Genomic DNA, 26,721 nt, shown 5'->3' with positions numbered 1-26,721 from the left:
GTATGCAATCGTCAAGAGATTCAGCCGAATTCCAAAAGCGAATTGCAAATTCATCCGCTTAATGTGCAGCAATCCCGTCGTGCAGATTCAGAATGCCCTCGAGCGATACTCATCTTCGCTAAAGCCAAAGCCAAGACACGGTCAAAGCATTATGCGCTTCTTGTCACACAAAACGGGGATAGACAAGGCGTTTCGCCAACGATCTATCCTGCGCCCTTGCGATCGATGCACATGCAATGAAGCAATAATGCACGCACAGACGGCCTAACTATGCAGCAGTAGCAGCCAGGGAAATAGATGGTGCGCCTATGTCTGGTGTCCGGCACATCAGCTTCCCACGCTCGCCAAGCAGCGAGTGAGTGAGATGAGAAACAGAGAGAGAGAAAGAGAGGGAGAAAAAAAGTCGGAGACTAATGCATTCGTTCCGATTGCGTTAATGCGTTTTGGCACCCGGCACTGACAGTGTGCTTAGAGGGACAGCGGCATAAATGCTAACGAAGTCTGCAAATCTGCATCCGAACACAGCGAGAACCTGTTTGATCGTTCGCCGCGCATCGTACTTGCTCCCCCCCGGTATCGGGTTGGGTAAATATGCAAACCTGAGCCAAAAATTATGTCACATCATCCCCCGGTGACGGTGACATAGAAAATAAGCACGGTCCGTTCGCCGGATGGTGGGACGATGGTAGCGCTCCCATCATATGCTGGACGGTTCCGGCGCGCCCACAGAAACGCGACACAGACACCGAGACTTCGGATGTTGTTTCGGAGGGTGAAAATCATATTTTACGCCGCATGAGCTCGCCACCAGAACGACCTGCAGCGGACACCATTAAAGCTAATGAAACTATTTGAGGTTCCGAGCGAAAAGCCGCACGAAAAGGAACGGTTAACGGGGGATGATTAAATGTTGATAAGTGGTCAAAAAGTGCATTTCCATTCAACCCCATCAGCACGCCTAAATGCGGTTCGGTAAAAAAATGCTGATCGTATAAAAAAGATCGACTGCCGATGCGCGTTGCCAAAATCGTTTTTAAATTTACAAAATGAAATGCTTGCCATGCGGCAAAAGGTCAAGAAGAAACACAAACTCAATAGCACATGTGTAAAAAGAAACCTCTCAAGAATTTTGATGCATTTGTTGGTCCTGTCCGGGTTGGCTCCGGGATTCAATCACTAATTGGAAATGACCATAAACTGCCGCCCCGTGAAGCGGCGGTGTCATATTTAACAATCAACGCCCTCGGGTCTCATTTGCGGGCGAGGTGTTTTAAATGGGAAACGGCTGCCTATTAAAGTGCCATTCGGTTGATGTCATCTCGCGCAGCACATCACCACGGGACACGGCCAAGGAATGTCAAATTTTAGCCACCGCATCAAAGACGGTACAAAACAGGCAACAGATTCAAACGCATTGATGGTCATTGACGGATTCAATAATGTTTGCGGTTCATGTGGCCGGGGTTTGGTTTTCATAACCATTGAGAATCAAACGATGGTGCGACTTTTTAGTAACCGACGGTTTTACGTATCACCTGTTTTATTAGGATAGGGTGGAATTGAGTTAATCAAATTATGGTATAAATATCGATACTATTTAAATAAGCATAATTAACATTGGTATCGGTTCCATCGGCATCCAGCATCAAGCGCGAGTAGCTATTGATTGAATGACAGAACCAATAGAGACATCCCAATGGGTCGATTAAAATCAACCGCACGGTACCGAACTAATCACCGCGTTTTCATGCTGCTGGGTGTTTAAACAGCCCCCAGCGGGAAAGTAAATAGTGCAAACTTCATCAATTGACCGCCGAACCAAACCAAACACAACATGTCCGTATCGCATTACTGCACATTCCACCGCGCTGCTAAAGTGGTTTGTTTGTTTACTTGGTTGGCCGATTGGGGCCGTTTTTTTGCTGCTCCACTTTCCCATTTTCTTTTCTTTTTTTTATATTTGAAAACCCTGGTGGCCATTCTAACTGCCAGTCGGTCGGAAAAATGGTCACCATTCCAGAGCTGGTAATACGGTTAATGAAAATTTATTTTCCCTGAACAAGCAGCACACCTATTGGTGACGCTAATCGGGAAGTCCCACGAAGGGGGTCACATTTGAATCTCACACAAGCACGTACATACTGAGATAATTAAAACAAGCACGACCTATTAGTGGACACGACAAACCCATCGGCACCAACACCACACCGGCCGGAAAACATCGATAAATCCCCGATGTACCCGAGTGCTTGGGCCACGATCGGTGGCAAAAGGACCCATCTTCATCAGCGCATTTCTCTCTCTCTCTCTCTCTCGGTCGCGCTGTTTTTATCGCAAAAAAGGACAACGTTGTTGACAGAAAAGCCGTCTTACACAGCGTAGTGACATTCATTAGATTCATACAAAAAGGACACGAACGCACACGAACACACTAATACGGTTGGCGGCACATTGCCACTGGAAAAGCTTCTTTGCGAAGCAATTGGTACTTCATCCGTGGAAGCGCACAACAAAACTCGGAACGCCGCAAACCGCCACCACTTCCGGCACTCAGCATCCCCGCTTCACGCCAGGACACGCATGATGTCCGCCCTTTTGTTTCCGGCGCACCAGCGGCGGTGGCGGCGGCGGCGGATTACACCGGCTCAAAGCGGCCGATAAAACAGCTTCAGAAGTACAAGTCCCCTGCCGGCACAGGACCTTCGGATCGTGTCGGCTGTTCATACACCCATCATATACGGTCTATCGTTGCCACGCCGATTAGAGGCGGGCGGGCCGGGGAGTTGGAGCCACGATAACGGATGTGAACGGGCGAACAAAGGACCCAATTATCATGCCGAACGAGGGTACCGACGCCCGAGATATTCGTTCGGTGTTATCCCTGGATCGGCCAGACTCTTCGCCGACGGGAAATTCGCGTGCGTGGGCAGCGGAACCTCGGCACCGGAAGCGTTGCGTCGCTGTTTATTGAGTATGCCGGTATAGCCCACTTCCGGCGAAGTGTGCCACGAGCGCCATCTATGGGGGAAGCGTGACCGTTTCTCGAAATACACACGCGCACGGAAATGGCCGGGCGGATGTAGTAGAAATGCGCAATCTTTTCTGTCCAGTGCTCGTGCTCTTTTCCCGGCTCTTTGCAACTAATCTGTGTGCCGGTCAAGACAGAAAAGCATATGTGTCTCCGACGAGTCTTCTTCTGCTGGCATATCTGCTGGACGATGCTGCGCCAAGGGTAACGTGATTTTTTTGCACCGGATCCTGCAACGACATTCCATTGGCCACCTTCGAGATCGAAAACTAGAGCACCGAGGCACAGTGGGAAACATTTCGAGTGGAGCATGGGCAAAAACTCTCATCTGTCGTCCGTGATGGAGATCACATGACTCCATTGGTCGTGAATAGTAAGTTGAACTCAAGGCGAAGTTATTATCAACCACACTAACTATCGACTGTTGAGGCTCTAAGTAATCTCAGACATAAGTTATTTATGATCAGCCCCGCATCCCACTGTGCCCGTGGGTCGTCTCTGTTTGCGGATTGCAGCAGCAGAATGAGCAACACGAGCCCGGGTCCCTTCTACAAACACACCAGCGGGCGAGCATCGCGAGTGGCAAACATCAGCATCTCAGGCCTCTCTAGTGGCCAGGTGACAGAACATCATGGCGGTGGACAGAAGCAAACGAAATGAACCGACCGAACACCTTAAAAAATGGGCCACTTTTTTCCACGTCCCACCAAACGGAGACCTACTTTTTGTCGCGCTTCTCAAACCGCAGCATGGCAAACACCGCACCACAGGATGTGCATACAGACACGGCGAGATGCACCGGTTGCATGGAGGAGATCTAGATCTAAAAGAGAGCGACGGGGGGTTTTTCTTTTATTTGGATCAGAGTTGGAAAACAAAACTAGGGAACCAAGGCCGCCGGGGACAGGCGTCGACCGAATTGGGTTAGTTTTTCTTTCGCAAATTTTCGGCGACCCGCTCCGGGCGACATGATTTTATCAGAAAAGCAAATGCGGCCCCCAACCGAGCGATTGAATCGGAGGGAAGTGGGTCCTTCCGGGTTTTCGCACACTTCCAACGATGGACGGACATTCAGAAATTGTTAAATGATTGCGGGCATTGTTTGCGCCGCGTTTGACGCTTGATTTGGGACTGAAAAGACTCCTCACCGTTCGAGGATCAACATTCGTTATGGATGCAAGTAACGATTTGTTTGAGGAACCGATAACTTACAAACTCCATCGCTAACAAGGCGCTCCCAACTATTCGTAAAAGGATTCGACCGACAGGATGGAACCCCAATAATGATGCTACCGCGTTTTCGGTCAAATATTTGCATTCGGTAACGTACACGACGGGCACAGTCAGGTCGTTGGATTTCTACGCACGTTTCAGCGTTCCCGGCGGACAGAGCATGGCGCGGACCTTTATCTCCTATCGGGCGGCGTTATTTGAAAACATGTTGGTCATCATCATCATCATAGAAACTCTCCACTATCGTCTGGATCGGAGGATCGGAGGTCCACCAGCAGCCGTCCGGTGTTCGGGTGCTGGAAGATTCAATAAACTATTTTTAACCGGCCCCGAAGTAATTGGCCTTCCCGGTTCCGTGACTGGCTGCACCGGTTCGAATCGAAGCTAGGATCGGGAAGCTTTGATGAGCACCGGTCATTTCGCTCTCCGATGGATGGCCGTGGTCACTCGACACACACGGAGAGGTCACCGTTTGGTTGTTCGTGCCGGCATGTCAATCAGGGCCCGGCCCAGGCAGGTCTTCTCCAATATCTCATTTCCGTTTTCGTGTTCTGTCTGCGGATCCGTGAGCCTCGCGCGACACGCAGCCACTGGCGCCAGTACCGCCGGCTGGCTGACACGCGACTATTGTGTACATCACCGCCCATCCGGCACGCCGGACGGTCGAAGGTTCAAAAGGAAATGAGCTCATCGATGGCTCGAAACTCCAGACTCCGGCCAGCTATTTCGGGGGAAGAATTTGGTTTACACTACCGTTGGGCCCGGTGGTCACGAGAGATCGAACGCTAACGAATGTCGGTTAGTCAAACAAATTTCCGCCCCGGCCGAAACGACCGATGGAGTCAGGGGGCTGGCGTTCAATCAAATCCCGTCCCCGATCCCGGGCAAGAAGTCGAGGAAAAGACTCACCGCAGACGCAGTAAAAGTTGGTCGTTTGCCTTCGAGAAAAGCTGTCCAGCTATCGCTCCGCAACTTCGACATTGAGTCGTCATCGGCGAGGTATGTCACAGACACACAGGAACACACCCGAAAAAGGAAGATAAATCAATGTTTCCACATTCGGAAAGCTACCGCCCAGCGGTGGGGAAAAAGGCACACGTTAACAGGAAATTTATTTTCCGCCTCTTTTCTGTTTTGTTTTCCCTGTAATTTCGTTCGTTACACAAAACGCGCTTAATACTTCACCATTAGACGGAAAATTGAAGCCATCTTGCGACCGTGATTTCCGTCGGCCATCCGAACATCCTGCTAGCGGGGGGGCCCAGTGCCCCTGGCCCCGAGGCCAGGCCTCGGGAGGCTCGGCACGCTGCTCGGCATGAATTATGATTATTATGATCGTATCCCATCGGCGCCCCAAACCAACACTCACCTTTTCACCGCTCTCTGCCCACCGGGAACGAAAGGTCAAAGAGCGGCACCGACGGTTTCGATACGGTTCGGTTCGTTGTTTTTCATCTCCGGAAAATCGGTTCGTTAGGAAAACAGAAAGCAAAAACAGCTTCGTAAAATCTTCAACCGTGGCGCGGCATTTTAAGTCCTACTCGGGAATGATGGGTGTCTTGTTCCTGTTTGTGGTCGAACTCAGTGTAGTGTTTCTAACGCAGACCTGATACGAACGTTTGTTTCTTAATAACGGTGTCCTTGGGAATATTTTATCATGTAAGGGAAGACGATCGAAACTTAACAATAAATTGTTAAAACCTAAGTTGAGTGCACATGATTAAAGGAAATGTTCTACTCTGCCAAATACTTCACGAAAGACCCATCTTCAAGACCGGTTATTCCTCAACGATCCAGCCAAGAAACGGGAAACATAATTATGCTGCTACTTAAACAAAGAACAACAATGACACATCATCCCGGTGGGACGCGGACAACTCCGAGCATTACAGTGGGCGCCACCGTACAGAGCAAGCCGACCGGTTGAAACCTAATAAAACGATCATAAATATAAATTAAACAGTAATCGGTGCTGGGAGCCGGCTCGGGGGAAAAAACAAACACCAGATCAAGAGAACATGTTTCGGGTGGGAGGCACGATTCACGCCCGCGCATAGGCCGCCCTCTCCACAACTGCAGGGTGCATCCGTAAGATGCGCCATTCTCCGCCGTTTGGAAGAAAGCAACATCGAACTGTTACGGGCAAAGTCTCAACCATTCTTTATGGTCCTCACATTTTTCTCTTCACATTGTGTTCCTTGTTCGCCTCCAAGAACTGCAAGTGGACTGGAGGTTCTGGAGAGGCTCCCCACACGAGCACACAGATTTATCGCCCACTGTCTGAAGGGCAACCAAGCGCCGGCCACTGTAAACCACAGTCAGTAACCAGGGCAGCCGGAATAAATGGAAATAAATCTGCGCAATGACAGGATAATTGATTTAATTGTCGTCGTTCCTGTGCGCGACAACTGGTGATGGAGCGCGAGCTACTTATCAAATTAATACCCCTTTGTCGTACGTGAAGTAGCGACGGGGAGAAATTACAACACAAGATGACGTGTCCGGAAGCATCGATCGCCCCAAGAGACGAGCGAAGGATGCTCTTTTAAGGTAACACCACAGAGCTCGGACCCCGCGGTGGGAACAATTTATTGGTTCGATCGTCTTACGACCCACAAACCACCAGATATGTCAGAGTGGTGTGGTTCGTTGACCACAAACCCCTAGAAATTGACCCATAAGTGAACTAGCAGATCTCCAGGATGCACTATTGGACAATGGATTCATTCATTGCCCTGGACGCCCATCAAGCCAAGGGGTAAAAAACGGAACGTTTCTGCAGATTTATATGGTCGGCCCAGACGGGAAACACAGAAAGGTGTCATTGCTGACCGCAAGAAGTAGGTTTTCTGAACGCGCTCGCAACACTGTGCCACAAGCTCACATTAGGTCACTACCGCCTCGAGGCCGTTGCAAAGAAGTTGTGCGAAGGCTGGAACCAGCCTAGAGTTCGAGACCATACAGACATCCCGCCCGCCAACGTGTAGGAGTCGAATGAAGAGAAATGGTGTCACAGTTTATGATTATCGCTGACCAAAATCTAGACACCCCGGGCGGCTATCTCATCGGCCAGAGCACTAGACTATTAATCAGCTGGATCAGAGCACCTACTTGCTGTTTGTGGCTCACCTCATGCGACAGTTTGATTGCCACTTCCCGGTTCCTTATCAAACGCCGGTGGGGTGGAAACGATATCGATTAATTTGCAGCTCCCCAGCTCTATGATAAGATAAACCAACAGTAGCTTGATCGCTAGCATAACTGACAATCTGTCGTTAGCTAGACGTGAGGTCAGCGATCCGTGTGAAATTGAGTAGACTGACTGACGTTTACGAACACTTCTGACATTCGGTACGGAAACGAAGAGCTCGGGGTAAGGGGTTTTTCCCTAAATCCCTTATCATCCCAATCTCCTAATGCCCTATCTAATCACTAAGGGTGACCACCACCCAAAACTGGGCTTCCAAAGAAGGCAACACCCTTCAGTCGGTACCGAACCTTACAACCTGCAACACACCACCTCAGCTATCGTCCATAATGAGGTCCCTTCAGTCGGTGATGTGGCTGTTACTGATCGCTATGCTGTTGGCGATCGCTTCGACGCAAGCAGCCTGTGGACCGAACATTCGCTGCCCTAGTGATGCCTCCGGTTACTTGCTGCCACATCCGGACTGTACGCAGTACTATCGGTGCGATCATGGTACGGCCTGCGAGGAGAGTTGCCCCGCTGGTCAGCACTTTAACGCGTACCACCGCCAGTGTGAGTCACCGGCAACGGCTTGCTGTGACATCTACTATCCGTGTAACCCGACGGCCTAAACTGAGCAGACTAATGCAAACCATCGCAGAAAGAACCCGACCCTAATCGCACAATAAAGTATCCTCATTTTTGTTGTAAATATGCTGAGTGTCTCCCACGTCGTGGCCGCCATCAGAACCAGGGATAAAAGAAGGCGAAAGAAATCGGTGCGACACCTACCATGATAAAATGATATTTTGTTTCCGTTACAAGTGAAAGAGACTTGTTTGAAATCGTGGGTTGTCGGTTGTTGGTTGGTTGCCCCGACAGAGGTTGCACTTCATCCAACCCAGGGACCAGGCACCGGGAAGCTCTCTGATATGTGGCCATTATCGTGTGGATATTATCTCGCCAAATATCTAGTAGACTGTTAATCAGCTCAACACCACAAGTGTGTATTTATTTTATGACCCACCTCACGCGAAATTTATAATGCGGCGGTGATAGCTTATCAGAACTTCGCAAAACGATATCAGCTTCAAGACTGGTGGCGATTTTCCTGGAACTCTTGTCTGGAACAACTGATGCCTTATGTGTATAAGGTGACCAACAAGGTGACAGAGTCGATTCACAGAGGCAGACCATGTCAGACCATATAGAAGTTGCTTCCAATAGTTGTATGTTTTGTTTCGATCGTATTACTGTCACATTATAAACAGATTGATGACTGATTTTGTTCCTCCCTTTTTTCTTAAATTTGGAGTTTAGAACATTTTAGAACTCTGGGTACCACTCTGATACCTTACCAAAATTCCACGAAACCACAGTGACTCCATCGACAAGCATGGGAGCGAATTTTCTGTAATTCTTATCGCGAACAACTGATTCCTTACGTATCTGCCCGGGCAATGGTAACAACAAGTTCGGACAGGGTGTGTGCGCATGACCAATAAAGTACCCACAGTTTTTGGGAATAGGCTGAGTGTACAACACGTCGCGGTTGTCACCCGAACCGGGGATAAAGGGCGAAAAAATGGACTCGCAATCGAGGCGACCCGCAGCAATCCGATACTTTGTTTACATTGGAACTAACGAAGACATATTTATAATCACGGGCCGTCTCGAGGCTTTGCACCGGAAAAGAGTTATGAGTTCTACGTTTTTCGACCGTTTTTTTGCGGACGCAGCTAAACCCGAATTAGCACATTTCTCGACCACACCCCGTCCAATTGTTGGTGGCTCGGAGACTGTACATAAACACACGACAGTAAACAACAATGGCGCGGGGTCTTAGAAACAGCTTCACGCAATCCCGTACGATCTTGCGCGATCGGCGGCTGGCATTTTATTTCCGTCCAGACGATTACATTCTCGAGCACCAGACCTTCAGATCATGAGCCCCCGAGGGAATGAATGAGGTCGATGGATTCGGTTACGGGCCGCGGGCGTTTGATCTTGGACCAGAAAAGTTTGAATCTGTTTCCTGGAGTCGGTCGCCATCATGACGCCCCGGTCACCACGCTGCGACTGGCGTTTCGATGCCGCCCGATGCTACTAGAGATTCGCTTCGCGGCGTGAACGAAATTTTCTTCCTCCGATTTCGGTGTGCGTTTGAATGGCGGTGGTGGTCACCCTGCGCAGCCAGGAAAACGAACCTCCGGCGGACGATGAAAATATGCTGAGAGGGCAAGAAAGAAAAAAAATGTGGGACGCAGCACGATCGCCTCCGAACGCATTCGATCGAATGATTTAGCACATTGGGCGAGAACGTTATCGACCGGGGTTCGGCATAGGATGTCGGTCGGTCGGTTAAGGCGATTCCGAACGCAAACCGTGGATCGGCTCGGTTCGATCAGTCAAAAATTGGGGGCGGTTGTTTAAAATAGTACCAACATAGCCACATTTCGACCATCGACGCCCGCTATGATCGATGATAGCGGCGCGAGTTGGCGGCATCTTCTTAGTTCTTTTCGCTGACAGGAAATGGATGTGCGAATATAACCTTTATCGTTCCAATGCATGGATTGAAAAACTGAAGATGTGTTCGCAGCATGTGACTACATTTTCTTCCAACATTGTGCGATCGGTGGGACTGGCGCACAATTGTTTACTTGCTTCGATGATCACAGAAGATAAATGCTGCTCAATAAACTATCATCTCATGGAGGGAAATAAAACCACCAGCCACAAGACAACGCGCCCCTTGGCAATGTGTTCTATTTTTAGAATTGGTTCACATGTCTTTTCCTGACGCGCCTCTGTGGGTTTCGCGACGAGCCGGTAACGTTGGTCCTGTCTGGTGGCAAAGGCGAGGCATTTAGCATTTAGCGGAAAAAACCAAATGCTCCTCAGCCGAGCTATGCTCACTTTCACGTTTCAGTTTTAAACTTTAAATAGTTGTAGAAAAATGATCGACACACCATTCCATGCCCACGCGCCGTGTTATCCATGACCCAAATTGGCCCTTCTCGCCCAGCGCCATCAACCTCCAGCCCGAACGGTAATGAGCTTTTAAGTGAGTTTTAAATGGACACACATTTCCTTCTGTCGCTCGGTTTCGTTTTTTTTAGCATTTTTTCTCTCGACATTTTCCCCGTTACTGCAAACATGCAAATATATGTATGCGCACACTCCAGCGATCTCGGTTTTTAATGGGGACACACATACACCTTTCACACCTGGGCGTGAAATATCACCCAGCGGGCGCGGAAAATGGCACTTTCAATTAAAGGAAAACAAACGATGGAAAAGCATAAATTATCATTTAAATAGCTTCATTCTGCGACCGCAGCAATGGGTACCGAGACGGGGCCACCGGGCACGTCGGGGTGTAAATGTTTCACTACTAGTTATGTGCAGTTTCCTTCGGACGACACAGTCATGTGCTTTGGAAGCAGAAATATTACAGTATCTCTAACCAGAAGCTGCTCATAATTTGTTGCACGGGTTGCACCGCGATACATTTTGTTATTATCGTACGATAGTAACTGCACCAACAGAAAAGCAAAACTGATTTAAAGTAAAGTGACTGAACGTTGTGAATGCTGTCAAGGAATTATTTATGCGCTTATCTACGCGTATATGAACGCTGTGCACTTCCTAACAATCGATCTAAATCGATTGCCGTTTTGCGTCTTATCGTCGATAACATGCATGAAAAAGTATTTTTTTTTTTTTTTTTTCCTTAAAATTGCGTTTATTGAGAATTGATTTCGTAATACATCGAAGTTGATTTCCGAATGGGCTCGGCTAAAGCCTCTCCACATTATTTTTGAGAATGATTTGTACCTATTCTTTTTCAGGTGTTGTTCGTTAGTGTACCTTAGTATTTGATGTGTTTTTCTTGAATTTTGACAGGGGCCCATTGGACCTGTCTAAGACTTTTTCCCTATATCTTACATACCTAAGCCTACCCTACTAACTAAACTATTTACATTTAACATTATTTAAACTACTTTCTAATTTCATGTGTCACTGAAGACGGTATTTCAATTCTTGGTTTCTACAGCAAGCGGACCAGTACTTTTTGTTAAGTTTTAGGGTGTGTTGAGATATTTTTTCTATTTTTGCTAGTTTATGTATTTTTTCTGTGCTATGCCATGGAGGTTTATTTAGTATAATTTTTAAGAACTTGTTTTGGATTCTTTGCAATCTTTGTTTGTAGGTATTCGCGCTGGTGGCCCATATGGGAGATGCATAAGTGATGGTGGGGCGGATTATTGATTTGTACAGTAGCAGTTTGTTTTTCTTATTTAGCTTTGATCTCCTATTTATTAGGCTGTAGAGTATTTTTAGGTGTTTCTCGCATTTTTCTATTACGTGTTCGAAGTGTGTTTTATAGGTTAATTTCTTGTTTAGGTGAAATCCGAGGTATTTGACTGATTCTTTCCATGGGATGTTTGTTTTGTTTATTTTTGTGTGGCCAGTTGGAATGCGACGCAAGCAAGTTCTTCGTGTAAAGAAAATTGCCTCGGATTTGTCGGCGTTAATTTTGATTTTCCATGTTTTACAATATTTTTCATATTTCCGGAGGCTGTTGTTTAAATTGGTGACTATCGTTTTGGGCATTGTACTTGAAGAGCTTATTGCTAAGTCGTCGGCATATAGAAATTGTGAACATTTTTTGTGTGTTGGAATGTCGGATATGTAGATATTGAAAAGTAGTGGGGAGAGAACACTACCCTGCGGTACCCCTGCATCTGGGGTGTAGATGTTTGAGCAGGAGTTTCCTATGAAAACCTGGTTTTTTCTATTTTTAAGGAAGGATTCTACTAATTTAACGATGTTCTGTGGGTATTTTAGCGTAACCAGTTTGTAAATTAAACCGTCTTGCCAGACAGTGTCGAAGGCTTTCTCGATGTCCAGCAGGACGAGTCCGGTAGATTTTTTGTTATTTTTGTTTGACCGTATATTGTTTGTCAACCTGTGGAGTTGGTGAGTGGTTGACAATGATTTTTGGAAGCCGAATTGGTAGGGTTGGATTATGTGGTTATCGCTTGTGTGTTTGTCTATTCTGTTTGCTATACTTTTTTCCAGAATTTTTCCCAGGCAGCTGAGCAGGCTGATGGGTCTATAGTTTTCGGGGAGGCTGTGGTCTTTACCTGGCTTAGGGATTGGAACGATTTTTGCGTGTTTCCATGCGTTTGGGAAGTACCCTAAGTTTAGACAGGCGTTGAAAATATGTGTGATTTGTATTATGGCTTTGTTGGGTAGATTTTTGATACTTTTGTTGTTAATATTGTCTAAACCGGTGGATTTTTTGGTTTTTAGTTGTTTTATAATCCTTTTGATTTCGATTGGTTTGATCAGTAGGATTGGGGGAAGTGTTTCTTGGTATGAATTTTCGGAACTTTGGGCCGCTTCGTTCACTGTTTTCTCCATGATGCTCTTTGTATTCGCTGTTATTTTATGAGAGTGTTCAAAGTGGGAGCTTATAGCCTCACATTTTTCTTCTGAACTCATTAGGAGATTTCCGTTCGCTTTTAAAGGCGGGATTGTTTGTTTTTGGTTTTTTAAATTTTTGACTATCTTCCATAGGGTTTTGTTGTTGTTATGTTTGGTGTTGATGTTGGATAGTGTTTTGTCCCAGTTTTCGTTTCGTATTATATTTGTTTTTTCTTTGATCATTTTTTCCAGTGAACTGAAGCATGAGTTTGCTAGTTTGTTTCTTCGGTTTCGTTGCCATATTCTTCTGAACATGTTTTTGACTTTGATCATTTGTTTTATATTTTCTGGGAGTTTGATGTTATACTGTCCAGGTGTGATGAGTGGTATTGATGCTTTGTGGGCGCTTTGAATTGTTGTTGTGAGCTCGTTTATCGTTCGGTCTATTTTCTGAGTGGTATCTAATGTAAGGTGGTTCATGTTTTGAATATTTACTTCGCTGTTTATGCATTTTCTGAACTGTTTCCAGTTTGCTGAGCTGTAGTCATAGATCTTTTTCATCGGTTTTTCTATTGTGATTGTGTGGTTTATGTTGAAAATTACTGGTTCATGGTCGGATGAGAGTTCGGCTATTGTGACAGGTGTTGACATTTCGTAATTTCCGTTTGTGATGGTTAGGTCTATTGTCGATGGTGAGAATCTATTACACTTGGGGAAATGTGTGGGTGTGTGTGCATGGTGGATGGCGAAGTTTCCTCTTTGACTCAATTCAAACAGTATCTTGCCTGCACCATTTGACGTTTTGCAGTGCCACATTCGATGTCGGGCGTTCAGGTCGCCGCAGATGAAGTAGCTTTTGTTGCAATTCGTCAATTTTCTTATGTCGTTTTTGTATTTTTCGAGGTCCTTATTTCCTCCCGGGTGGTATACTGATGTGATGTTGATGTTTCCTTTTTTTGTAATTACCGAGATTCCGATAGATTCTATTTTTTCTAATTTGAGGTCGTGAAGAATATTGTGTTTGATGTTTCGCCGCACCAGGATAGCTACTCCTCCTTTGCTACCATCGTTTCTGTCTTTTCTATGTATGTTATAACCGGGGATTGAGAGCTTGATTTCAGGTTTGAGGTAAGTTTCGGCTATTGCCATTATGTCAATTTTATTGCTTTTTAGGAAGTGGATTATTTCAAGTTTTTTATTTGAAATGCTGTTTGCATTCCAGTGGCAAATTTTGAGTGAATTGGATTTATCCATTGAAACAATATTTCTGGATGACTTGGAAAATCACTGTGATTTGTTGTTCTTTGCTATTGCAGTTTCTCATAAGAGAGAAGGTATCCGTTATTATGTTTGTTATTTCGTCTGCTGAAAATAGATTTGGCCCTTGATTGGCCCACTGTGCGGATTTGTTTGTATATATTGAGTTTTTTGGAACTGTCACTTGTTCACTTGGTAGGTGTGGGTGAGACCGCAGGGATGGGAAGTTGGTTTCGTCGAGCTTCGGAGCGGGACGATAGATTGTCGGCGTTGGTGTGCGTTGTGGACGCGCAGGGCACTTGTAATAGTTGGCGGTGTGACCGCCGCTGCAGTTTGCACACTTTAACAAGTGGTCGGGAATTCTGCCTTTCTCTTCCGCCGTTTTTTCGGCGTGTGGGCAATCGTCTGCTTTGTGTGCCCCTGCACATTTCAGGCACTTCGGCTGTGTGTAACAGTTATTGGCTCCGTGGCCGTACTTGAGGCAATTTCGGCACATCATTGGTATGCCGTTTGTGTGGTAGTGGTTCCATTTTACTTTACAGTATCGGATCGCGTGGATCAGTTTTAAATTCCCGAGCGTTACCGTACCCATGGGGAAGTGTAATAGAAATGTGGCCTGATCATCGTATCTCTTGTTTCTGATGTTCAGCTTTTTGATTTCGCTTGGGTAGACCTCCTTTTCGTTTAGCGACTTTTTTAGTTCTTCGATGTCGCAGTCGGCAACACCGCTTAGTACTATTTTTGTTGTCCTACTCTCTGGTAGCTGAAAAGTGTAAAATTGCACTTTGCTCGCGTGTAGACCCTGCACCACCTTGTTAAAGTCGTGTGTCGTGGTTACTTGTACCTGAATTCCCTTTCTGGTGACATTTGTCATGTATTTGATTACTCCTGCGGCTATTATTTTGCGGTGCACATCTCCTACCGATGTGCCCGTTATGTATATCGGTGGAGTTTTTTTAATTTCTGTTTGCGGCGGAGTGGAGTTTTTCTGCTCTAGTTTGGAAATGTTCTCCCTCGGTATCTGCAGATCGCCGCTGTCATCCATTGGGAGAGCTTCGAAAATATTGATGCCAGCCACCGGCTCGCAGCTTCTCTTGCTTTCTCTGCGCAGACCGCTTTGTATCGGCCGTTTCAGCTTGCTTGTTGGAGCCATTTTTTTATTCCGTAGCCGGCCCCTAGCTAACACTGTCACTCCTAGCACTATCACTGTGTGTAACTCTTTCGGATCGCTCGGCCAGTGCTCGTGTGTCGCGTCCGCACGGTTCGAGCTCTGAAATGGGACTGATGAAAAAGTATTGTTTGACCCTCTTTGAACCAGAATTAATTGGCATCAAAGAAAGTTTTCCTCTCTCTGCTGTGTGCCAGAAAGTTATGCAATTTATCATATACAACTCCAAATCCTTCTTCAAACAAGTTGAGTATATAAGAAAAACACTAATTCATTCGCCAAAATATGCACCTTCTTGGCAGTATTGGACAGCTTTATAAAAGTTTTGACATTCGTTGAATAATGATAATGCTAAGTAATGATTTTATACATCCTTTTCAATATCCCTCAAAAGACCAATCTGTGTTGGAACTGGAAATTTACAAGAACACTCCGGTTCAATCAAAAGTTTACTTGTGAAGTAGCACCATATCTGACCAGATCGTACCCTTCCGAGCCGCCCCTTGATTGCGCCGGCGATCGTGAATTTGATGAGCGCAGCGTGTGATAAACTTTCGCGTCCACGTCCACCGGAATGTGGTTCCGTTTACGGTGGTTTGCTAGGTGTCGGGATCATCTTACCCTTTGGTTTGAGACCAGTGCTACCGTGGAGCGGGGCACCTGTGCATACAAATTCCTCCACGTAGCAGACATGTGACCACAGGAACCTCGGTCCGGGAGGATGAATATCCGTTTGGCGCCCCTCCAGCCGGGTGCGAAAGCAGAGCGGCGGCTGTCATCGGAGACACTTTTGCCGGCTAGGTTGACAAATAATGCGCGTACTTGTGGGCCCTGTGGCCCACAACAACTATAATTACCGCCGTGTCAACAAATAATTAAAATTACATTATCACGTTTGCAATTGCACGCGGTGTCCGCGGTGTGCGTTCAAGAAGCGCAAGCCCCTGCCGGTTGCTTGCTCAGCACTATTCTGCGACTAGCCACTTCTGCAACTACCAATCAGGTTCAGGCCATCGTTCTCCATCGCTCCATTCCGGTTGGCGAAGAGCGTTGCTACTGATGAATGATGATGACGACGGCGAAGGGTGGATAAATCAACACCGTCACCCGATAGAGGCAATTTTCCGGCTGACACGGGACCGCAATTTTACTATCAGTAGCGAGAGCCGCGCCGAGCCGGGTGGCAAGAAAGAAAGCCGATGGTCCACTTGCAGGCGACGATTAACGCTGAACGTCCGGTTTCCTACCGACCACACCCGGCCCGGAGTCAGATGCGTCAGACCGACCGGCGGTGGTGTCTGACCGCACACACCACAGGAGTCTGGCCTGTCAGCATTTCTTCATCCAGACTGGTTTAGGCACGGAGAACTTGATTTCTGGACGAGTTCTTTCATAAAATCTTCCGTCTGCTCTAACAGGAGATCAAACAGAACCCAAACGGCATACGATAGATCGTGTATTTTAAATCGAATTTTCGTTCAAAATAAAAGAAACTAAAAAATGGTTCCATATTTAAGCGTGTTTATAAAACATGAAATAGAACTGAAATCCAACACACACAGTCCAGAGTTGGGCGATTGGATATTTGAGAACTTTTCAGTCCGGATTGGATTGATTCCCGGAACGAGTTTGTTACAACAATCCTGGGCATAACGATACCCGCAGAACAGGGATCGATTTCTGTGAATCTGCTGATTTGTGGAACACGTTCGATAGACTCCGTACGCTCACAAATAGAATGTGAAAACGTATATTTTTGTAAACCAAAACAAAAGTTAAAAGTAAAAAACCGCTTCAGATCTCGCACTGCAGATCATACACCGCCGGGACTGATAACACAGCACCGGAAATAACTTTTTCACGCAGGCTGCATAGGAACACATTCGATTTACGCCCTTTTTGGACGGTGGAAAGTGAGCAAAGTGGTGGCAGACGTTCCAGGGCAAAGCAGGTTTAAAGCCCTTCCGGAACATTTTGCACATCCTGCACTCCGTCGTTCCGGATTTGATCGGTTAACCGTTTGGCTGTTCGATAAGTTTAACGGATCACCTCGGGATGGCTCCAATACAGGGCAATTCAAGTATCTTTCTTAAAGTAAAAAAAGATATTTTTTAAAAAACATTTTGAACACAACAACAATGGTGGCCCCAAAACCAACCTCCAGTGTCGGTTATTCGATTCTAGGTAGTCATCGTTCGTAACATAAACAATAATCAAATTTCTCAACTCCCCGAAATGGCGCTCGTAGGAGACTGGTGCTCCAAGTGGGACAATCTTTCAAGGAGAACATGTGACTGTGACTGTGAGAGGAGGACGATCATTAAAACCATGCCGCGGGAGGTCAGATCACATTCTTTCGCATGACACACCACGTCACCATCAACCCCTTCACGGCCCGGTACGGTTTTATCATTTCCAATTAGGTATATATGCTTCTGTGTTCTCCAGAAACAGTTCTATTCCTGAGCTATGACTTCATGCGTTCCAATAGATGCGCTGTCTCCCTCGGGCAGAAAGCAGTCACCGAGTGTGGGCCACCTACTAGGCCAATAGAATCCCGGCCGATTGTTGCCATTTGCCAGTGGAAACGCAGAGCTACGCTCTCCGAAACGGGTCGGAGAAGGGTAACTCGATACTCGGCGTGGCGGCTGGTCGAGTCATTTCTTGAGACGCCTGGTCCCCTTCCCGGCGCGCTTCGGCATGCAGAAACGCTTAATTTGGCAAATTGAGTTTTATAGTGTTCTTTCATTGCCTCGCGGCGTTCCACCCCACGGTGCCGGACACTTGCCTTTCGTTTCGGTGTTTCGTGCTTTTCCGTAACAGTGTCCCGCAATAAGCCAAGCTAAATAGCCATTCCCCGTCCTTCGATAGCACACCGTGGCGTGGCAGCACCGGTTCGTCCGGTAGCCCGTTTTGATGTTTTTCGGCAGGTCTGGCGTAGCTCGATGATGACACGGACACACGGGTGGGTCATTAAAAATCCCATCAAATTAGTGACCCTCTCCAGAGTGCGCCGCCTAGCTGGCTGGCTGGCTGGGACACCAGATGTCAATTGTCGCAGCAAAAAAATCAACTTGCGGGCATGACGTGCAGGAACTGCTACCCTTAGGGAAACAGTCCCCGTGAGCACCTCAGAAACGAACCCTTTGGTAAGATGAAAGTTGAGGTGAAAATGCGATTCCCTGCAGAGCGCATGGCATAACAAGAGGCCTCCGCCGGATTTGGATGGACCCGGAAAAGTCAGGACTTGAATGCTAGAGAAGTTGGCAATAGAAATACAGTACAACAGGCCTAACCGAAAAATATGTGGTATGTGGCAATGGGCAACAAATAGTTCCCGACCTTCATCAGACACTACCGGAAGTCAAATGCTGAGACGAGTTTTACGTGACTTCTCAGACGCAAGCTGGGGGTTTACATCAGAAAACGCATTCCGAAGCGGCCGGCCAATCGGTAGTTCCTCGCTCACTGGTTTAGTGCTTTTATTATCATTGCAACATACCAGAACGGCCACAGCGAGTCGGCACCAAGGCGAACCTTCTGCAAACAGGAAACAAGCGTGTTCCAAGCTTCCTGCCCCCGGCCAGTTCGTCCTTGTTGCACTGATTTTGTCTTGTTGCGCTCAGGGCCGATGATAAGGGCCACGAGCATCGAGCAAATACATGCATGCTCTCTGCGACACGCCTAGCCTTTAGCAGCCGGTTTCGGCATCAGGTTTCAGGCCAGCCCAGCGAAGATGCTGCATGTCAACACCTCGCAGCGCCCGGTGCCCGGCGTGGCGTTAATGTGCACGGAAAACAAATCTGTTTGCCAACGGTTGCTAAATGCGTGCAGTAAATCAGCAAACCACCTCTCAGGCCATGCACTCAGCGACCGCTCCCGGTGATGGAGCACACAGCCTGCCAGTCGCTCGTCATCACATTTATCAATCTGGCCCCCTGGAAAGCTCCTCCGCGTCGAGCGGGGAAAGTCGGGATGAATGGCGCTGGCAACCACTGCAACCGCACTGCCGGTGCAGCAGCATAACGCTCGAGTTTAATTTGATAATGCTCACCAGCACGCCGGCCCTTGGTTATTATTTTGCACAACCCATCACGACCGGGGTGACAAACTTTGCCGTCTGTCCGGCCGTTCGTGGTCAAACTATTTCGCCGGTTGTTGGTAAACGACGATGGTAACTTTTGATAGAATTTATCAACCCTTTAGCAGACCAAACTACGCCGCAATGGTGATGGCTGTTAAATTCCATCGGGGACGAAGTGTTCTCGGCAGAAGAAGAGAAAACCGGGGAAAGTTTAAATGACGAAATTAAATCACTCGCACAGCAGGACAATCATAACTTAATTAATTACCAGCCAGAAAAGAGCTGCCAAAACAGGGACCAACAATCAGACAGGTGAGACCGGAAGGCGAAACATTCAATCAATACATCAGCAGGGTGTGTGGACGATTTTCAGCCACTAGGAAAGGTCCTTAGTAGAGGATCGCTTTTCCGGGACCAATTTACCATTTCTCTCGGCGGGCTTCACTTAACGTTCAGCAGTTTCTTTGGGAACATTTATCCCAATCAAGCGCTGGGGTCCCAAAAGTCTTGCGATACGTTTTCGGACTGGTTCTGAATGAAGTCTTCATCATTGGTCGCACTGTAACGTTCGTCCGAGAGTAGCTACCGGTAATGAGTCTCTACAGTAAATTGAGTTATGCCGGCGAGTGTCTCCGGTCCGGTTGAATGGGGAGTTCGAATTATCGAGCACTCTTCTACAGGACAACCCGGGGTTTTGTACGACAAATTATGTTTGATGTCGTTAACGAGAAATTAGCAAGTCAAGCGTAAAACCCCTGAACACAACATACACCGCGTGAAAGAACTTTTTTTTGTTAACGACCACGACCGGCAACATACATGCGAGACCGCATTCTGTGCCCCTCGGCGGCATTCGCTGTTCGAAAGCTGTTGACAACCTGCGATCGGCAGCCCGTGATAAGGACCGCCAATCTGCGTGTGTCCGTGCAATGCAGATTATCAATTCCCACCTGCGGCGAAGGATGAGTTCCCGGTGGGGGCAGAACCAAACATGAGCGAAACATGGGCAAGCATAAATTAAGCTTTGGTTAGCAAAAGCCAGCGCTCGATGCGGTGCTTATCATCGCCAGCGGGACTGCACAGGTTGTTTCGGCCACACTAATGCCGGATCGTCGAAAAAGAACGGACCGCTTTGCATGGCCGCACGGGACCGATTTTCTAATCATCTCAGCCTCACCTTTGAAACGAGGTACCGAAGAAACGCACGTGTACCGCACATAATCGGCTACTAGTGATACTATTTGCATATCTAATCGCTGGAACATTAGCACCGTACCCAACATACACAGTGCACCGTCGCCGGAGGTCCAGTTGCTTTGTCGGCAATTAATGGGATCAATTATGTCGATCGGATAATGTCACCCCATTATACGACCCCGCGGCCACTTTGGGGGGAGGATAATTTAATAATATAAACCCATAAACGGGGGACACAACAGCACATTGAGTTGCGTCCGGTTTACACCGTCGTGAATGTTTATTTAAATTTTCTAACTCACCACAAATGGCTGGCTGAATAATGAATGTAAAACGGAAGTCGACAAACTTGCCGCCGAACGGCGCACTTTTGTTTAATGTTCCCAAATGGGGCGGATAAATTAATCCGCGCGACATTCGCAAATCCCATTTGCTGTTACAAATTACCGACCAGTAATTGAAAAATCTCACCATAAAACGGCGCATGAGATGCCTTTCCAAAACATTCCATAAGAAAGCGCATTATGCGACCATCCGACTGAAAGACAACGAAAATGACGCCATTCGTTTTACTTTTTTCTGTTCGGCCCGTAGGATTTGATTTATCCCCGTTTCATGGGTGAAACTTTTTGGCGACTAATCACCAATTAATAGCCGTTTGCCGTTTGTTGTAGGCGATGACGGTTTCGGGCACGACCAACCACGCCTTGCGGTGGCGTAAAAAATGAGATATTTTTCCCACTCATTGGTCGGTTGGCAAGTGGCTACTTTCACAGCCTTTTTTTCTTTTGGAACAGAATTAATTGCATATTGAACGCTTGTAGCTTTGTAGTTGGTGTAATGCTCTTTGAAAAATATCCAAAAATCGGATTCCTGGTAAGGGAGAACAGTTTGCTGGGCACCCAGCAACATTCCGAACCCTAATTCCTGGCCGATGTCGGACAAAAGTCCGGCCCAATGGGGTGGGCTAATGACACCAATAGACCCCAAGATCTTGAGAGTCGGGGCAGAAGAAACATCCTGTAACAGGGAATCATTTCCGCCGGGTGGACCACCGGCACGGAAAATCACAAACTACAGGGTTCGCATCCCGAAACGGGTTGAACCATTAGGTGAGGGGGTACTATTTGCATAAATTATGCACGGTAATTGAATTTTTGTCATCATCTTGTTGGCGTCCCTGTTCACTGGCACTGGCAACTTCTTGTTTCGTGCCCAAGCAGGATATTCGAAGAATTCCTCTAGTGACGCAAAGATGAAAGAAGGGAAGATCTGGACCTGGGCGGGAAACTGGTTAAGCTTATTGAGATGTTTTTCCATTATCAACTCTTCTCTTCAACTCCGTGCTCGACGGACAACTAACTTGCCGATCGGTTCGCTTTGGTCGGTGTGCCGCCGCCGCCCAAGTAAAACCGGACCCAGTCCGACATGCGTCAACAGAAGTAAGTAATTATGGCCGATTACAACGTACCCTTTCGTGTACGTACCGGGAGCAGAACAAGTGAAACGAAGCGAACCCGGTCACGATTGTCACGAAAGAGGAGGAACGGTGGGCGACATTATGCTGCCGGGGACTCGTCGAACAGAATCAGTATTTAAAGGCGGGTAGTTGAAAGTGCGCCCAGTGTGTCCCAGCATCCGGTAGGTCTTTTAATTTCGTGAACAACGGTCCCCGGTGCGACTGGCCCGGAACCGGTTCCATTAGTGTGCGTGCTCGACAAAACGGACAAATTGTGAAGCACGGCCGATCCGCCATAGATAAGGACCGTAACTAAAGCAAAAAGGTCCAGCAAACGAGACGAAAAGCTGGGTCTCAGCGCGAATACGAAACGTCTCTGTAGCATTAGCTCTATTTGCTTACCCACTTCATGGACGCCGTTTGTTTCTATTGCTCAATACCACGGCCCGCATTGCGACACATGTGAGCGACAAAAATAAACAATCAAAAAAACAATAAAAAATTCGATGCACCACGCACCACGATCACCAACTTCATTCCGATCTCTTCAGCCAACAAGCAGCACAAATGGTTCCGTTGTTTACCGGTTCCGAGCCATCTGATCGCGCACGTCACTGTGCGCCCAGAAACTATGCTCACACTGGCCGGTTGCGTTGCGTGTACCGGCTTAAGCAGAACTGTAAACAATGTCTCCCAAAATTGGATTGCCACTCCAGCGGGAATGGGGACTCCCGATTTGGAGACCGTCACGATTCCGCCGCCGAGGACATTCGTGCGCCTTTGAGAGGTTTCCCAGAAGAAATGGGCTCCACAAAAACCGGACCGGCATACACCGATACCGATCTCAAGCGGTCGGGATCCACAGGACCCACAGGTACGACTTTGCCGGGTGCTGACAGACACAGTGTCGCACTGAGCGTCATTATTTAGCGGTACGATTTCGGCCCAATTCGCATTCGCACCTTCGCCGGAATGATTTATTAGGTTCGTGTATGCAGATTTACGTTGGCGGGGCAGATAATCCGAGCGCTCGCGGGCCCAGTGGGTTGACCCAGAGTGCGGGCCCAGAGACGTTTGCGGTGCAGAAAAAAGTCACCAAGTCCAACATCTTACACCGATCGTAAGTCGTTTGCCTTGGCCGCATACCCTGCCGGTTCCCCTGAGTGTGCGTCGTCGGACTTTCCAATGACTCTGGTACGACAATTCCACAAACCGTGACCTTTTGGGAGATCCCGGACCATAATGCACTTCAGAGGAACTCCTTCACTGCCAGGCTGGAGCATGCTTTTCATTGCATAAAGTGAAAGAAAAGTGAAAGAACTTTTAAGCCCCTAACGAGCTGCGCCGATGGTCCTTGAAGAGAACCTTGCCCCGTCTGTAGCTCGTCTCGCTAGCAGCCAAAGCATTCGGTGACCCTAGAACAGACTCGAAACATGTCTTACGGGAGCGTAGGTAGCGCGAACGAAGGTAGAGATGCTGGCTAGACTCATCAACCCACCTGCTGGAGCCGTTCTAAATTGATGAAGTCGAGCATAAATCCTTCCTTCCTTCCGACACAGATCCTATTACGTGGAAAGCGTGAAAGCCTCCACAGCATCCGAACGAGTTACACGCGTGTTGTTGATTTTCTTTCTGTTTTTGTTTTGCACACGAAGCAATAAAGTCACAACAGTGAGTTTTATATTGTATGGGCCACACACAAAAATGGCTTTCGCTATAAGCGTAATAATGACAAAACCATAAGCCAGCGAGATTACCATCGCGGACCGCCAACAACAAACACCCACCACAAGACGTATAGCGTCAGCAGCAGCAGCATCTTCGCCGCGCTTGATTGTCCCGTGGCGATGTGTTCCGTGGAAGGTAACGCGTGTGCATGTTGTAATCATAAAATAAGAAAACCATTTCGTTTCACGACATTGGCCGCGCAATGATGGTGGGTGGCTTCCGGAATGAAAGCACACGAGAGAGGGAAAAAAGCGGGCCACCAATCCGACCCTCTCTTGTGCTTGGCACAATGCGCGACACGAATTGCTGATCTTGTCTCAGCTTCCTTTTCTCCGAAGCTCGTGCGCAAAGAGGTGTCACCACGTGCAGTTAACACACAAGGTTGATGACGGTGCGCCACCAATGTCATTTTCTGCTCGATTCTTCCCCAAACGAATCACGAATTGCGCGACGACGGAGAGCAATTAAAATTACACTCCGCAGGATACTTAACGGAAATTACATTAGGCACCGCGTCGACCGTGATCGCATCCTGGCACCGTTTCGAACGATGCATCCACGACACGAGGGCGCTCATTAGTGGGGTCAGTGCATCGAGAGCGGCATGGTGGATGGGAGAGGGTGCATGTACGGGGGAATTATTTATTACTTCCTTCGCTTCGCAGTGAACCGAAACATGACTTCCTCTCAACCGCCTACATAATTTTGAGATTAATTCGCCTCGCTTCTGCGGCTCACGAACAGAGGGCGCCCTGGTGCGCATTCATTCAAGACATCAACCATGTCAACAGAGAAAAAAGTCCTCCAAGCTGAAAATTCCACTCATTCTACTGTTTTTTTTTTCGTTTGCTCTAATTTTTTCCGCAGCTTCATCTTCGGTCTGTTCGTGCGATTTCTGACGAAATTATCATCGCAACGATCCGAGAAAACTTGATATCATTTGCACCAGCAGCAGCGCGACGACGAAGGTTCTCGATTCCATAATTACTCAGCGTATGAAACGAGCAGCTACTGAGAAAGTGATCCTCATTTTTCGCATCAACGCCGTGAGAAGTGGGCAGTACCTCCCTTCGGTGAACTCATTTTAATTAAATTCAGTCCACGTTCACGAACGGGACCGCGCGGGGGAATAAGAACGCTTTGCTCGAAAATCGGTTTTGTGCAGCGACCGGGCGAACATTAAGCTTTCAATTAGTAGGTGTCATTTACTGGTAGCTTCACGCTGTCTCCGCGAGTCAAATCCTAGCAACCGTTGCAAACCGGCGAATGGTGGTGCTTCACCACCCCCTGACGACGACAGACGATTTTTGCTCTTCCTCATCAAGAGTCCTCTGAACGAAAACGCTCATTAGTGACTTTCACACGATGGGCACTAAATCAGTATTTTTCGGTAAGTTTAATTCAGCGATAGAGAACTAGCTGCCGGCCAAAGACGCGCAAGCGTTGGCATCATTTGGTCCTCTGCTCTTTCTATTTGCAGTGCTTTGCCTGGCCGCCCTAGCGGTGCAAGACAGTCAAGCACAGCAGCGTCAATCGCCGGCCCGGTCCGCCCTTCGCTACAAGCGAATGTTTGTCATGTGTCCACCGGATTTCATTCGCATCGGCAACGAGTGTTACTTCATCTCCAAGAACAAGCTCAACTGGCTGGACGCGTACTTTGAGTGCAAAGACCGTAACGCAAAGCTGGCCGAGCCGATGAAGTACGAGGATAAGCACCTGCGCCGGCATCTGCAGAAAACCATGCGTAAGCCGAGGCTCTTGGCCGAGCCCTTGCGACCTTCATAAATCACGTCAACTGTATCTACTTTGCATTTTTTTTTCACAGGAAAAGACGACCTCTGGATTGGCGGTACCTACAACTGGAACCGCCACAAGTGGCAGTGGGGTCACAATGGGCGCGAGATGGACTACCAATCGTTCAGCCAGATGGTCCCCGGGTAATTATAACCGCTTTCGAATAAAATTCACCACACCCCAAGGACAGGACTGCCAACGATTTTACCCCCAAAAACACACCCTGTGCACCCTGTAAAGTGTAAGCATTGATAGGCACGAAGACTTATGAGCATTTTTTGCAGGAGCAGCCAGGATTTGAAGTACCATTGTGCACTACTCCGGTCCGACCTCAAGTTCAGGTAATTATTGTAAATTGTGTTAGAATGTAAGCGAACATAGTCTCCGACACCGTTCCCCGGACAAACACGGCCAGTCGGAGATGGTGTGAAGTTTTTTTGTATTGCGCTGAAAGCTTCACCTTTTCCGAAGAGCCTCCAGTTGTTGCCCCAAACAACTTGCTGTGCTTGTGTTTTCGATTTCGGTCCGATTAAGTTGCAAAATGCAGTTCTATCAGCGAAGGTAAAATGGTACAAGTTGCATGCGTCCCGTACCGTTATTCGGTGTCAGCCTGTTAATGTAGTTAGTTCCACGATGCCTTCCCGGTAGCCCGCACTTGACAAAGCCCATTTTTGTAGATTGGAGAACAGACCAATTAACGCAACCAAAACTAATCCTAACCCAAAAAGTAAACGGGCACCCAACCACACTCGCTACAGTAGAGCGCACTAGAGATGCAATGCATAGTAGATTGGCGAACTAAATTGAGATTGAATGGCACTTGCTGCACACGTTGCAATGTATAATTGACTGCGTGACGACGCGTGTTCTGATGGAGCTTTGTTTGTCTCTGTTTTCCCTCCCAAACTCACCACGTTTAGATGGTCGGCCGAAGAGTGCACAAAGAAAGTAGACTTCATCTGTCAGCACCGCATGCCGCTGGTGTCGGAACAGAGCCGCAACCAGGTGTACCACCGGTGGAACGAGACCTACCCCAACCAGAAGGCTAACGAGAAGATGGTTTACATTGTGAACGACCCGAAAAATCGCACCCGAAAGTAAGTTTTCCGCGGGAGTTTGCCCGCCTTTCTAACTAACCGATACGTTACAC

The 26,721-nt window shown here is 47.7% G+C and overlaps 2 protein-coding genes across 4 annotated transcripts in view; one reads left to right on the top strand and one right to left on the bottom strand.

Annotated features, from left to right (window-relative positions):
- Positions 1-26,721, bottom strand: part of LOC131215538 (HIV Tat-specific factor 1) — a 39,863-nt gene that overhangs the window by 9,250 nt on the left and 3,892 nt on the right. The window lies entirely within an intron of this gene.
- LOC131206485 (uncharacterized) overlaps positions 1-26,721 on the top strand; it is a 73,504-nt gene that overhangs the window by 44,302 nt on the left and 2,481 nt on the right. For 2 of the 3 annotated variants that reach the window (XM_058199051.1, XM_058199050.1), the window contains 5 exons: positions 24,645-25,167; positions 25,258-25,521; positions 25,603-25,714; positions 25,856-25,912; positions 26,492-26,668. In XM_058199051.1, coding sequence (XP_058055034.1) covers positions 25,143-25,167; positions 25,258-25,521; positions 25,603-25,714; positions 25,856-25,912; positions 26,492-26,668 — 635 coding nt within the window. In that variant the 5' untranslated portion in view covers positions 24,645-25,142. The remainder of the gene's footprint in view (positions 1-24,644; positions 25,168-25,257; positions 25,522-25,602; positions 25,715-25,855; positions 25,913-26,491; positions 26,669-26,721) is intronic. The other variant, XM_058199052.1, reaches the window with a different exon arrangement.

This window comes from Anopheles bellator, chromosome 1 (genome assembly GCF_943735745.2).
Source record: "Anopheles bellator chromosome 1, idAnoBellAS_SP24_06.2, whole genome shotgun sequence".
Taxonomy (NCBI): Eukaryota; Metazoa; Arthropoda; class Insecta; order Diptera; family Culicidae; genus Anopheles; species Anopheles bellator.
Note: the sequence above shows the minus strand (reverse complement) of the source record. Positions and strands in the feature narration are given on the sequence as shown.